Source organism: Pezoporus occidentalis, unplaced genomic scaffold, assembly GCF_034315485.1.
Source record: "Pezoporus occidentalis ecotype Australia unplaced genomic scaffold, CSIRO_AGI_Poc_V1 ctg20, whole genome shotgun sequence".
NCBI classification, from domain to species: domain Eukaryota; kingdom Metazoa; phylum Chordata; class Aves; order Psittaciformes; family Psittacidae; genus Pezoporus; species Pezoporus occidentalis.
The window spans coordinates 3,770,750-3,785,208 of NW_026913856.1; the positions used below are offsets into that span (position 1 = coordinate 3,770,750).

The 14,459-nt window shown below is 38.6% G+C and overlaps 1 protein-coding gene across 1 annotated transcript; it reads left to right on the forward strand.

The window, feature by feature from the left end:
- Nucleotides 1–4,945: 4,945 nt before the first annotated feature.
- Nucleotides 4,946–11,702, forward strand: CLEC3A (C-type lectin domain family 3 member A). Its single transcript, XM_062618215.1, has 3 exons — nucleotides 4,946–5,996; nucleotides 8,107–8,187; nucleotides 11,311–11,702. Exons 1-3 carry the CDS (start codon nucleotides 5,882–5,884, stop codon nucleotides 11,700–11,702), a joined length of 588 nt encoding a protein of 195 aa, XP_062474199.1. The 5' UTR covers nucleotides 4,946–5,881.
- The last annotated feature ends 2,757 nt before the right edge of the window (nucleotides 11,703–14,459 follow it).

Genomic DNA, 14,459 nt, shown 5'->3' on the forward strand with positions numbered 1-14,459 from the left:
AAGTCCTCAGTGAAGCAGACACCAAAGAGAGACATGAGCACACTCCTGAGAAGGTTTGATTTTCCATCCGGTATAGGAAAATCCTACAAACATCTACACAAGCCAAAACATAATCCTCACTCTGACTGGCCCTACTGGCAGTGTGCAAAGCAGCTCTGTTGGTAACCTGCTATGAACCTGTGAATGTCTAATTCAGGCTGTCTGGAGAGCTAAACCAAGGCTTTGTCTAAATTGTTTTGTGTGACACACATAAAGATGAGCAGAACCTATTAAGTTCATGCTAATGTGAAGCTGGAAAACCTCATTTTAGGGAAACTGTGATGATCAAAAATAAAATATTTAAAGGGAGAAATTAAATTCTCAGGATGCTTTCAGATCATTTCCAGGGAGGAAAAAAGGAACATTACAGGAGAAAAATTAACACAACAGGTAATTTGTGTTTGCAAAAGAGAAAGAGAAACACATTCTCACACACATCCCAAAGGGCTAAACAAGCTGAGCTGCTGCCAGTAATTCCCAACATGGAATGTTTGCCAAGTCCCCAGGAGTAGCCTTTTAAAAGACCCCATTCAACTCTATTTTCATCCAGACTGCACAGAAACTTTGCAGTTTCTTGGCTTTAGATTTTTCTCCTGAAGTCCCTTATCATTAGAGATGACACAGAATCAGTCACTCTGTAAAAAGTCTCTGTTTTGAGGGGGATTACTATTTGCTGTCTTTGCACATTTTACATAGCCATCAAAACATTCATCTCTAAACAATCAGCCATTTCTTTGGGGTCCTTTTTGCCTAAAGAAATAGGCAATGACAGCTATCAAAACACTCAGCACCTACTTATTTTTGCATCTAAAGGCATGCAATAAAAAGGATTTGGCAACTGCCATCCCTTGTTGATATCTGAACACTGTAAGAAAGCAACTGTTATCAGTGAAGAGTAGCATGGGATAGGTAACCATGAAGAGAGTGCAACGGCCTTGATAACATTACTTCTTATATTTGGTGAATCTCTTCTGGATTCTGAACCTGTTCTGACTTTGATAATTAGTATTTTCTCAGCTTTACAACCTATCAACTATATTCACAAAATTACAAGAGAATGAAAGGAGTGCAGGTGAGATAGTTTGGTCACATTGACAAGATAATGATATTTACCTTAAATATGAACAACAGATGGAAGACAAGTCTTTCTGCTGCCTCTTGCAAGTTGTTTACTCTCCTCTCTGCTTGCAAAGACCCAGCTGTGAGATGTTGTGTGACAAAGACCCTAAATAAGAGATACAAAATGCACTCATTCAGGAAGCTCAAAATGCTGCCCTGATTCATCTTTTCAGTACACACACATTATTTACATCTCAAGTGTCTTAATTTTTTGAAGCTTTTATTTGCAGCATAGGAAAGTGAAAAGCAGCAGACCTGTAAGTAGGAAGAGCTAGCTTTGGAACTAGAAAATACCACATCGAGAAGCCTATATATTGATCCCCTTAGCAGTGTCACAGTGCCAAAGTAAGGCATGATGATAGCAGCATCACATGGCTAAAATAGACATGAATGTCCTCATCTGAACACTTCTTGTCATTCAGTGCAGGTCATTAGTGGGCGTCCTGGCTTTGCAATAAGCCTGAAACCTCATTTAATTCTAACAGAGAGAGCAGATCACTTGTAGCCAGAACATTTCCTTTCAAAACAGCAAATTAGTGTGACAGGAAAAAGCTTGAACTGATTGCAAAAGTCCAAAATATCATTAGTAAGTTTCACAAAACTTCACATACCATAAGGTTATCTCTTCCCTTTTCTAATTGCACAGTGTGTCTGTACAGATCTCCTGAAAATAACTTTGTGTTTGGGATGTCAACCATAATCCTGCCTCATTCCTGGTTGGATGGAGATCAAATCCTTAAGAAAGAGTTTGCAAGGCCAAAGGAACCAAGTATACGGTAATTTTCCAAGCACGACATAATCCATGACTAGCAGAATTTGAAATATTTGTTACACTAAATTGAAACAAATGAAAATCAACCAGTGGATCCCATTTACCACTGAGACAAACATAAACTGCCATGGGAGGTGATAAACCTTTCACTGATTTTTGTGTTATCTATTTTTGTTGTCTATACTGGCTCTTTGGATTGCCCCACTTGAAATTCCTTAGCCTGGCAACATCCCTGATCAGTTTTCAGTTTCCCTTCACACTCTGAGTAGAAGGGGCAAATAATTGCCACCATACAAGCTTCTTACCCACTCCCCAAATCCTATGCTGAGCTGAATTTTTTGCACCTGAAATGCTGAAAAAAACAAACAGCAATTTTGCTATGATTTCAACAGATACAGCACATCAATTTTGCAAACATGCCACAACACAATTAGCTGTGAAGCACGGAGGGGACTGTAGATCTCAGTAAAATAAAGCCAGTCTACCAGCAATATGCGAGCACTTAATTTTTCAACATCTTGTAGCATGAATTTTCTTTAAAGTTATGTTTTATGAGTAGTGTTTTAATTGTAGTTCTACTGCCTCAGGACATAAGTAAAGGACCATGATACCCATACATAGAATCTTACTTCACACAACAGGAAACGGCTGCTGTAGCCAGACCTTTTTCAGGACCCTAGCCCAGCATCCAGTCCTCATCTCACACCAACTTCTCATATTCTTGCCCAATTGCATGTTCTTTCCACAGACCTAGTGATGCCTGAGAATGGAGAGGAAAAAACAGCTGTATGAAGAGTTTTTCTGAGCCAGTTTGCTGAAGCATATAAAGGTATAACTGTCTCTGAGGGGAATAGACTTTTTACCTTGAAGAACCTCTGTGGAGAAACTGAAATAAACCTTTTACCAAAGGATGCTTAAGCTCTGAATGGTTTAGTTGTCTGAAAGTGAACAGAATGAGCTGGGCAGACAGGAGCCAAAACCTCAGGTGCTTGTGTAGTACAGCATCTGTGTCTTTTGCAAGATGTTTCTTATCAAAGAGAGTACTTCAAGACTTCTTTGAAGTGAACTAAGCATTTCAAGAGAGACTACGATTTCATCTGTATAGAGAATTTCTACTATACTGGTGTAAATTAAAAAAATGCAATCTCATCCTAGTCTGGCTCAGCTTTATAAAGCTATGGGGCTATTTATATTTGTATAGCACATTCTGTTATGGAAAGAGGAATAACTTGTCCCAGGAAATATTACTTCTATACATACATAACTGTGTTCACTCTCTGGGCTGTATTATATTACTATAACTATGCTAGTAAAAGAAAAATTACAACTGTAAATTACATTGTAATGCTGGTTTCAAGACCATACATGCACGAGGTACTACTTCAATGAGGCTCTAGACCTCCTATGTGGTTCCATTTCCTGATTCCTCACAGTAGCAGTGGGAATTTACATCATCTCAGCAACATCTTTTGACTTTTCTCTTTGTCTCCTGTCCATATACTGTGTACAAGAAGTTCAACTTGTTTCCTTGTTTTCTATAGATTAGTCATAAGTGTGAAATCTATTTCTCAGGTACTTTACACAAATCCTAGACAAATGAGCCCCTATATACCCCTGTGCAAAGACAGCCTGGTAATTCAGGTTTTAGGAGCTAAGTCCAGCTGAGCTACTTGCAGAATGGTAAAGCAGTCAGAGAGACTACTGAACCAGAGGGATGAAGCTTTCAAAACAGAGTTTCAGTCTGTTTTTAAAAGGACATGACATAACATACTCAAAAAAAGCACAGGTTTTCACTCAGGCACCTGGCCAAGGACTCTCAGAATACCAAATCTGTATCTTCTTTATACCCCCATTTCTAGTGATTTGTGTGCTTGCCTCAGTAGAGTACAAATCTTTTTCTGTCAGACTCATTTCAGAGAAAGAAAAGAAAAGAAAAGAAAGCTTGTGTTAGAAAACTCAAGTTCCTAGGTGCAGGAATAAGCACATTCTGTTACTGAGTCATGAAACACACAGGCTAAAGTGCTTGCTGACCCCAGCTATTGGTCCTGCCTCTCTCAAAGCCTGTGAGACAGCTTAGCTCCACATAAAAGAGCTCCAGGGGTTTACAGCTCCTTTATCAAGGTAACCCCAAACTAGCACCAGTTTAATATGTCAGGCTACAAACTGCAGTGGTTAAGGATCAGCTTCATGTGCAATTCCAGAACTTCTGAGAAGGCACCAAGTGAAAAACTAACTGGAGGCAGTTATTGATTCAGCTGTCTGCCCTTAATTAACTTATATTGATGCCCCAACATCACTGGGATAAAATATGGATCAACCCTGAACCCAGGGTTAGTTCTAAATGACAGATTAAATCTTGAACTAGACCCTTGCAAAGCTCCCTGTTTTCCTCTCTAACAGCTCACATTTCAGTTTCTGGTGTGCTGGTTGGAATGACATTTAACTTCACTGAAACGTGAAGCTGTGTGAGGGATTTTTTAGACAGTTCTGAACGAGTGGGGCCCTGTAAGAGCCATCTCTGGTGTGCGATGTTCCATAATAGCACTGAGGACATAGCAGTGCTGATCCAAAGGTTTCCCCACACCGTGTAACATACTTCAATATTTTGAAGCAGGACCACTGAAACTAAGTTTTATCATATCAGGATGCATTTATGAAAATTTTATTAATGATTAAAAGATGCTTCCTAGTAACACATTATTAGAATACAGCTAGCTGTTTGAAGGCATCTAAAACAGATGTTGGAGGTGTGGTTTACATTATAAGTACGAAGTGCTTTTAGACTGTACATGGGGATTGGAACAAGCCAGTATGCACTCATGTAGTATAACAGCATGCTTTTAAATCTCAGCTTTCACTTAATAAAGTAATAAGTTTCTTGCACTTACAGTTATGAAAAAAATAAACTGGCAATATGAGCAGAATGTAACCAAGGCAGAGGTGGCAAAGAGATGTCTGGAACAACAGCCCTGCAGGGCAGTAACTGCACCTGCCAGCATCCCATCACCCAGTAATGGCTTTAGTTCAACAGTTTAAGAAAGAGCGTGATGGATAGACAGATTACTGTGACAATTTAATTTCTTCAGCAAAGTCAGTGAGAAGTTCTATTACTTACAGCAATCCCAGTTAAAAAGCAGCCCCCCAAAACTCAAAGCCCAACAGCAAATAAAAGAGATCCAAATGCAGAGAGCCCTCCAAAGTCCACAGAGACACTGTCCTGCTTCAAGCATCTTGTGCTTTACTCTTCCTCTGACCATACAGTCAGGACGTGGAAACCTTTGGAAGAGTACCACTGTCTTTTTTTCCCCCAGCTTAGAACACATACTGTTCTTAATCAGAAATGCAGTCATATCTACTAGACACTTATTAACTCTTCATGAAATAACAAGTGCACTCCTCACATAATGTGATCTTAATGTATATATACTCTGTATGTGTGTAGCTGCAGTGTTTGTATTTACTCAGGGCTCAGTGTTCTTTTTTCGTTTTGGTGGAAATAAGATCATGATCATTGTCATGACTTAACCAGCCTGGGACCATGTTACATTTGTAGAGGTTGTCTACCCTTCCTTGAGGCTGGCATTGCACAAGGTGCAGGCTGTTTTCCATGCATTTTAGCTTCAAAGTTAAAACAGGAGATAGGGTGCTTATTAGTGGCAATCAGTGCACTGTTCAGTGCTGGTACAGCCTCTGTAGAAGCAACCTGTCCCAGCTGAACTCAAAATGGAATTAGGAATTTCAGATGAGATGTGAGAACAAGGGAGTGCCTTATGCTACAGCCAGCTTAAGTATTAAACACATTTCGTAAGCAAGGAGTACAGCCAACCCTATCACCACACTTTTATAAAGCTGACCTCAGTCAGTCCCTACTGAGATGGGTCTATGTGATTTTCTCTCGTAGCTGCTGAAGAGAATCTCTTGAAGCTTCTTGTTAAGCTCTTTTAAAGAGACATGGCACAAACTGGACTTAGGATTCTTCTACTCATAAGCATACTGCTGCTGGATCAGACCATCAGCCAAGCTTCCAAATTCAAAGCCAGGAAGCACAGCAAACGTAGAGTGAAAGGTACTGGGTTTTAACTGGGAGGAGGGATAGAAGCTTACAGACTGTGCAACTTTACTATATACTTCAATACCATTGCATGAACTATAAACTAATGTTATACAAATGCTTACCAGCAAAGGACATTTGAGTCTATCTTATATCAGTCTTAAAATATTTTTATATGAGTTAGCAAAGCCAAAAATAGGGTTCAAGAAAGAGTTATGGAAATTGAGCTGTATAACAGTTGTAAGTATCATGCTCTGTTATGCCTATTCATCTCTGCCAACATTATTTAGGACTCACAGGTACAGCTCAGAGAGGACTCTGGATGATCATTTTTAGTTACATAGTTATAGAGACTAAGATCAGAAGAATGGAAATTCATATACATATGGTAGAAAAGAACAGAATAAAATATTCAGTCTCCAGTTATTGTTCAGATTTTTGTACCCTTGCCTAATTTTAACAGAATGTGTCTCTAATATTTGTGGAATATAACTTTACCTGAGTGAAAAGTACTGTGAAATGGCAAGTCAAACTAATGAAAAAGAATTAGCAGAAAACAATAAAGCATAAATTCCCAAAGCAAAGCTTACAGAGCAAATACAATACCGCTGAATGTTGTTTGAAACTGTGTATTTAATTTAAAGACTTATTTCTAATAAAAGTGGGTATGATGGAAGTTACACCAATGGCAAATATTTAAGCTCCTACTCAATGAAAAAACCCACAGCTTTGATAAAGCCATTGTACAATGTACAACATGATTACAGAGCTCTGGATTTGTACAGTTACATACACCTCTCCTGTTGAATCTCTATGCTTTTAAGTTTGGTGTCCTAAGGACAGGCTGTTTATACATTTGTTTTGCCAGCACATTTAACCTTCCACTAAGAAGTTTTGATCTGGAAGCAATTTGACAAAAGAATGGAGGTCCTGAGGATAAGTTTCCCAGTAACTGGGGGGGGGGGGGGTGTTGAGAAGAGGTCTGCATTAGTGTCCCACTGTGAAACCTTTGCACCAGGAGCTCACCTTGTTCTGGTTTTGCCTCTTTTCAAACAGAAGAACATGGAAGGGCTCTGGAACTGGGAGTTGTAGGGAGTATCATGGGCTGAGGAACTGGGAGTCCTGCCTTGGGGAACCAAGGAATCATGAAGGACAGCTGGGGTTATCACCAAAGGCAGTAGGGAGTATGGATATGAGCTTTCTGGGGTGCAGCTGGACGGGTTAGATGATGTAACACAGATCTGTAGGAGCTGTGGTTTTGTTAGTTCTGCTATGTGTGAAAGAGCTTATTTATTCATGTTCATTACTGTGGCTTCTGAAAGGTCTGGTTACTGCTGCAATCAAATTGTCATCTTGTGCAATGGGAACATGCCTGCTAGTTGTTTGATGGTGCTAGAAAATTATAATGATTAAGAAAAAAGAATGGAAAAGATGACATGAAAATAGAGTTATGTGCAAATTAGCTTCTTTTCTTGTCTCCCCATCTTCCTGATGCTTTTGTAAGTGCTACAAAATGGTGATTCAGACTACATTTGTGTGACTTAAGTCACCAAGCCCTCTCTGTACTCATGGAGAGAGAAAGGCTCCTCCTGGGAAGGAGAAATTGCAGCTCAGCAAGCTTGTCTGCATACATTCGGACTGTGAAATTTGGTTATATTAGCTGTTCACTGTGTTGAAACAAGAGTTGTGTGAAACTTTCATCCTTTCAGAATAACATTTCTTTGAATAAAGACAACTTGTGTCCTGCTATGATTTGTGTCATATATATACACCATGGGGTACAGGTTCAAATTTAAATAGGCAAATTTTACCGTAAATTACATATTGGCATACTAAATAACAATTAGCTGCAAAAATCCATGGTTTTCAAACAGGTACAAGGGTAAAGTTCAGCTGAAAATGAGATTCAAATTATGAGGGTAAAACATGAATGTGAGGTCCTCCTGTTTTTTGATAGGAACCCTACAGGAATAATTTCATTAACAAGAAACCTTTAACAGAAATCAAAACATATCTCAGCAATGCAAAAATATTGTGATTTTACGAAACAGCTTTTAACACACATTTTTTTTTAATATTCTCTGTGTACATATCTGTTCATTTCTCTATATTTCTTTTGTTTAAGAAAAAGATGACCTAAAAACCCAGATTGACAAATTGTGGCGGGAAGTAAATGCTTTGAAAGAAATGCAAGCTCTTCAGACAGGTAAAGCAACTTACATGGTCAATGGCTTCCATAAGTTACCACTGCCTTTCCTCTCTCCTTCACTCCCATCCTTGTCTTTAATGGGGATTTGTGACTGAGAAATATAACTCCTTAAGAGCATGTTGTGCCATAGATGTTATGGTGAGACAAATGTTGAAGGAAGCAGTCAAGTAAAGTCTGACTAAAGGTGTACAAGTGATAATTCTTCACGAAGAGCAAGAATTAATCTGGAGCAAGAACTATGATAATCTTTGCTATGCACAACCCCAAGCTGTGATTTTTAGGTATATCCAGACAAGGATAACACAATGAGGGTTACCAGGTGTGAGATTTTAGATGGTCAGTGAGCTAAGTCCCCTTGGATACAAGTACAGGCTAACCAGCAAGGCAAAAATATTCATGGAGATGGCTGAGAATACCCCCAAAAGGAAGCTAAAAGGACTGAACCTTTTTAAAGTGTGGAGTTTGCAACATTCGAATCTGAATGTTACCATAAAACTTCACAGTAATACCCACTGTGAGTTCAGAAATATCCTGTATCAATGTGCAGACTCCTTTGAGTATTTAAATAGCCAGATGGAAATTTCCAAACAAAATAAGAAGGGTAAATACACATGCACCTACTGGACAGTTGTGCTTTTTTACAGCTGTTGACACAGAACTTGGCAATTAAGCATGTACAGGAGGACACTACAGAGGAAATGACATAATTCACATGAAACAGAACATATTTTCCTTAAGGATGGTAATATCTGGGTTGTTCTGTTTCACATCTTGGGTTACATAAAGCTTTTTGAACTTTACAAAATATTTGTTCTTTAAATGCCTTATAAGAACATTTCAGAAGTGTCTTAAAAGAGGGAGCCTGTGCTAGACAAGTAACTCTTGTTTAAAAGTAATTCTTGTATTGCTTCCAGAAGGAGCTTGAGAGTAAGCATGCAGTGGCTTAGAAATTAAACCAGAGGCAGTAGATTTTCTATCCTCAAAACTTATTTTGAGCTATATGCTAAATTCAGAACCCACACTGTTCAACTGGATTCCAAATCTGGCAAAAAGAGATCTATCACCCCTCTAGCTCTGACTGTGTTTATTAATGGCTTTATGATACTTGAAAAAGGAGGTGCTTTTTCAGCTTATGGACATTTCCAAGACACACATTACAATCTGATTTCTTCTTTGCTCAAATTTCCTAGGTCTCCTTTCTATGTTCCATGAAATGTTGCCATACACCAATTAGAAACACATACTTTCACCATTTAGAAGCACATACTTTCTCCCTAAAAAGGGCCAGTCTCCATTATTACTGCAGTTGCTGAAGTAGATAAAGTCTTTCTGATCTTTCCCAAGAATATAAATTTGTTAAAGAACTCGACATTTAGCAAATATGTTTGTTACTTTTCTTTGGCCATTAGCAGTTGGAAAGGTTAAAATTTGAAAGATAAGCCCTAGCATAAAATGGTGACCCTGAAAACAGAGCTAAGGAGCTCAATGAATATTACAACTGGAAGTACTAAAAAACTCAGACATAGGATATGACCCAAAGTAGATTTCCATATCCTGTTGATCATATACATAATTACTTTTTTTTTACAAGAACAGATGACAGGAATTAGAAACAGATTATAGAAGACATCAGGACAGAAGATGTTCATTTTTTTTTTCACGACATTTCTAATATAAGAACAAGATGAGTTTAAGCAATAAATGAAATAATCTGGAAGTAGTCACATGCAGGAGTCTAAAAATAATCGTTGCAGGAGTGTATTCAAGGCTTTTGCTAACTTTCTCAGCTCAGAAGGAACACTCCTTCAAGGAAGAGTCTCTTCTCCTGTTTTATTTTGTAAAATCAGTTTTTCAGATTGTGTATTAGGATAGCAGGAAAGCAAAGTTTAAGGACTCGCTCCTGCAAGTCTGCTCACACAGACCCTGGGCTGGAACAACTTTGACAACAGTTCTGCAAGGCAATTCCAGTTACAGGGTGTATGCCAAATTAATGTTCTAGTATATTTGGACTTTACATAAAGACTTCCCTGATATGTTCCAGTAGAACTAAAAGCAAACAGATTTATAAATGCAGATGTTTAGATTATTAAGTTCAGATTGTCACGCAAGCTCAGTAATAAGTGTACATTTTTCAAAAGTGTTTATAAATTTAAGTCACTTTACCTCATTTTGTGTTTGAAGGGACAGACTCTGCTGGAAAGACCAGACTTTAAGAACTAAAGATGTGAATGTGTACTCTTTTACAGGTGGAAATACATGTTTATCAATCACCCAGAGATTTACATTATGAATTTTAAATCAAAATTTATTATTTCTGGTGAGCAAGACACATTTTTGTGTCCTGCCTGTGTTTGCTAGGATCTAAGCTTCGTTAATGCACAAAACTTTATTTTTCTTTGGCACCTATATGTAAATATAAAAAGATCATTAGATCTGTCGCTTTACTATTAAGTCAAGTATAGATTTCATGATGACCAATTTGTACCTGGCAACAACGCAAACATCCATGCCTCATCCATTCCATCAGTTTTAAGACTGAGGGATTAAGGTGAAAATGTGTGAAAGCAGGACTATTTGATAAAAAAAAGACATAAAACACACCTACAACAGGCCTGGGTTATATTTTAGTGTTCTGAAACAGCAATATAGAAAATCCTTGAGAGACTTCTATTGTTGGAGAGAATTCTGGGGCTCAAGATCATGCCTGAGGTTTTCCAGAATAAATATGGGAAAGATTCTCCAAAGCACATTATGGTGTTAAGATGGCAGCTATGTCTGTCCTTCCTCTTAAGTACTTCTTCTCTGGAGCAGCTTTCGGACACCACTTGTAGTCCAAGGTACTTTGCAGATCACCTGTGAGCAGTCTGTTCAGACGTCCCAACAGCATGCTAACATGCTGGCTGCATACAAGGTCTTACATGAACAAAAGGAAGAGCAGGTAAGTCCAATCTTGCTACCACTTCTTGGACCACTCTGCGGTGGCAAGAGCCTTTCACTTGCTGAGCTACTTGTCTGCTTAATTCTCAACACACCTTTATGAAGATTATCGCTTATAAGAAACATTATTCAAAGCTATAGCCCAAGCTTTTACTGAACATGCAAACCAATATCTATTCACAGTCTGTCTTCGTGGGACAAAGGCCCATAAGAAGTGCTACCTTGTGTCAGAAAGCACCAAGTATTTTCATGAAGCCAATGAAGACTGCATAGCCAAGGGAGGGACACTGGCTATCCCACGGAATAATGATGAAACAAACACTCTTCGAGATTATGGCAAGAAAAGTATGCCTAGAGTGTCTGAGTTTTGGTTGGGTATCAATGACTTGATAAATGAAGGGAAATTTGTTGATGTCAATGGCATGGCTCTACAGTACTCCAACTGGGATCGTGCCCAACCAAATGGGGGGAAGCGTGAAAACTGTGTCTTTTTTTCCCAGTCATCACAAGGCAAGTGGGTGGACGAAGTCTGCCGTACTGCCAAAAGATATATTTGTGAATTTCTGATCCCATAATTACATTTACAAATGACCATGACCACAGTTTGGGTTATTAGAATGCAGTTTTGCTTGAGAGCAACCCCTCCCACTTTGACATTGGAGAGTTAAAAATATCCATCCTCTGCATTGTACTCATTCTTTCTTGCAGCAGAAGTTCTCTCTATTAATATATTTTCTATTCAGATGCTAAAAATGTAATTTTTAGCGAGTGCTCTCTTTACGTACAAGAACATATATTGAGTTTTGACCTACATTATATCAAATTTTGGTATATTTTTTTAGCCTGATGTTCTGGTTCCTAGAATTCACCTCCTATTTCTGCACTTTTCATCTACATGGTAGGCTAGCATTTGCTTGAACTCCACACTTCAGTGAATTTATTGAAAGTTTACAAGAGATTGCTGCATGGCAACATGTGCCAGTATGAGATGTAAGGATCCTTTTGGTTCCAGTGTTTAAGAGGGACCTTGGGATTATGTGAGCTCCTGCAAAAATTGCTTTTTTACCCATGGGTTAAAAAAAGCCCAATTAAACAGAAAAATCTGACGCTAATTTTTAAACTACATGTAGTTAAAAGTGATACACTGATAGAAAATGGGAGAAGTGCCTGCTCTAAAACACCAGTTAGTCTAAACATACTTGCTTCTAAATGTCTCAATTATGGTTAAATATTAGATGTCATTTGGAACATTCTCATAGAAGAAACCAGCATGCCACTAGATCCTGCCTCCACTGAGCAATGCCTTAACAAGATCTGCAAAAGCCTTCTCTCCTGCAGGATCAGAAAAAGGCATTGTAATACACACATTAACAGTGCCTGAAAGCACAAGTAGAGAGGAAGGATCCTGTTTCTGGGCATGATAGTGCTCATTCACCTCCCTTTACATGGCAGGCAGCACACTCATTTGGCACAAAAAAGGGAGGCCTAACTGTAACTCATCTGACCACATACAAATTTTCCCAATTTAACACCCAATATTTGAAAATGAAGTAAAATGTGTTAGTTATTCCTTGCTATTCTTAGCCTCACGATAGCGACTTGCCTTCATGTTATAAATAGTAGTTTCTTTCTTGTGTAAAGGAATTTCATTTCAATATTTAAATATATTTCTGCTTGGAGGCTAATTCTTACATTTACCTCTTTTAGTTGCACAATTATCTTAAATTATGCAATAAATTTGTGATTACTGGTATTTAATTGTAGTGGTATTTTTGGCAGCTTGTGCATCCATGTGAAGGCCATTTCTTCCTAGGACTTGAGGATCCAAAAGGGGCACCATCTTTGGTCACATTATGCTATACTTCTTTTTTATTAGTGTACCTACTTGCCACAGGACAAAATTTGGATCCTTGCTTGCCTAACCACTGTATGAAATGCAACTGTTCAATGTACCACTGTCATGTGTTAGATATAATTTCATTGTCCTACACCTAATGTATTTGTAAAACAGGCTTGATTCCGAATTCTCTCGCTTAGCTCCGAGTTTAAGCAAGAAGCAGAAAGTCCTTCCAATTTCCCTTCAAATCCCTCCAATTTCCTTTAAAAATCTCCCAACCTTTGCTAAGGTTGGGATCAATATTTCTTTTACCTACATCTTAACATGACTGAAAGTCTGCAGTGATTTTTTTATGGCTCATTTACCTCTGGCTTGTCTGACATGTCAGTATGCCAGCATATCCCTACAGCTAGTCAGATTGAACATTCACCCAAATTCCAGAACTTATTTACCTTTGAGGACATTATAACTTTATAAACTTTAAAATTTATTAAAAAAAAAAAAAGCAAAAAATTTATATATAAAAAATTTATAAATTGATAAACCCTATTCAATCTATTTCAGCCAAGTTGTAGTCAGGAATGGATAATGTTTGTAGGTACTATTGGTAGATGTTTATCAGCTGGTGGATGCAGAGACCAGAGACAGAAATAACTATTTGTTTAGTAGTTATTTACCACACAAAGACAAAACTCAGTGAAATTGGTAATCAATTTGAAGATTCCCAGAAGAATGCTTAGTTAAGACATAGCAAATGAACATAAACTGAACAGGAAAAATGGAGTGAAAATCAGGTGGGTAGAGTTGGAGAGGAGATGGTAGGAGGATAAAAAACTCCTCCAGAAATGCCTGCAATGCAGGCAAGACAGAGAGAAAACAAAGTAAAAAGATAGCAGGGAGACAAACTTTGTCCTATAAAATTATCTGCCCTTATATTCTCTCTCAATAACTGAATGTACCTGTGTGAAGTGAGCTCAGAGTGAGGGTGAGTAACTGCTGCCTGATGGTCCTGCTCTGCCCTGCAGCTGCAACAGCTCTCCCCAGACCTTTACTCCCTACCTTTCTTCTCTTCTGTTAAGCGTGTGGTATTGCCCATCTTTTCCATTCAAGCAGAACAGGCTCCCTTCTTCGCATCATTCTTCAGAAATTAGTTTCTGAAATCCCCTGCCATCTCCCAGTGACATTTTCCCGTCAAATGCCAACTCTGGGCTCTTTATGTCTGCAAAAGACACACAAAACCGTGAACCAGGGACCCCTGCTTCCCAGTACATGCAACTCATAAAAGAGAAGTAGAAGCCAGAGTTTTTCATTCCCCTAGAGCACTCTTCTCTGAAGACGGGTACTGTGTCATGGAGTGGGCAGTCACTTAGCGATTTCTCATTTGCACACTGCGTAGTCATCACAGTTCAGCTGGAGATTGCTTGGGTGACTGTGAATACAACAGGACACAAGACAGCAGCTTTTGCGCTCATTACAGCAGCACCAGCAGCGAAAA

Coding starts and splice junctions, on each gene's coding strand:
- CLEC3A (XM_062618215.1), top strand. CDS start 5,882: ATGGCACAAACTGGACTTAGGATTCTTCTACTCATAAGCATACTGCTG. Junction 5,997..8,106: donor CAGCAAACGTAGAGTGAAAG/GTACTGGGTTTT, acceptor CTTTTGTTTAAG/AAAAAGATGACCTAAAAACC. Junction 8,188..11,310: donor AATGCAAGCTCTTCAGACAG/GTAAAGCAACTT, acceptor ATCTATTCACAG/TCTGTCTTCGTGGGACAAAG.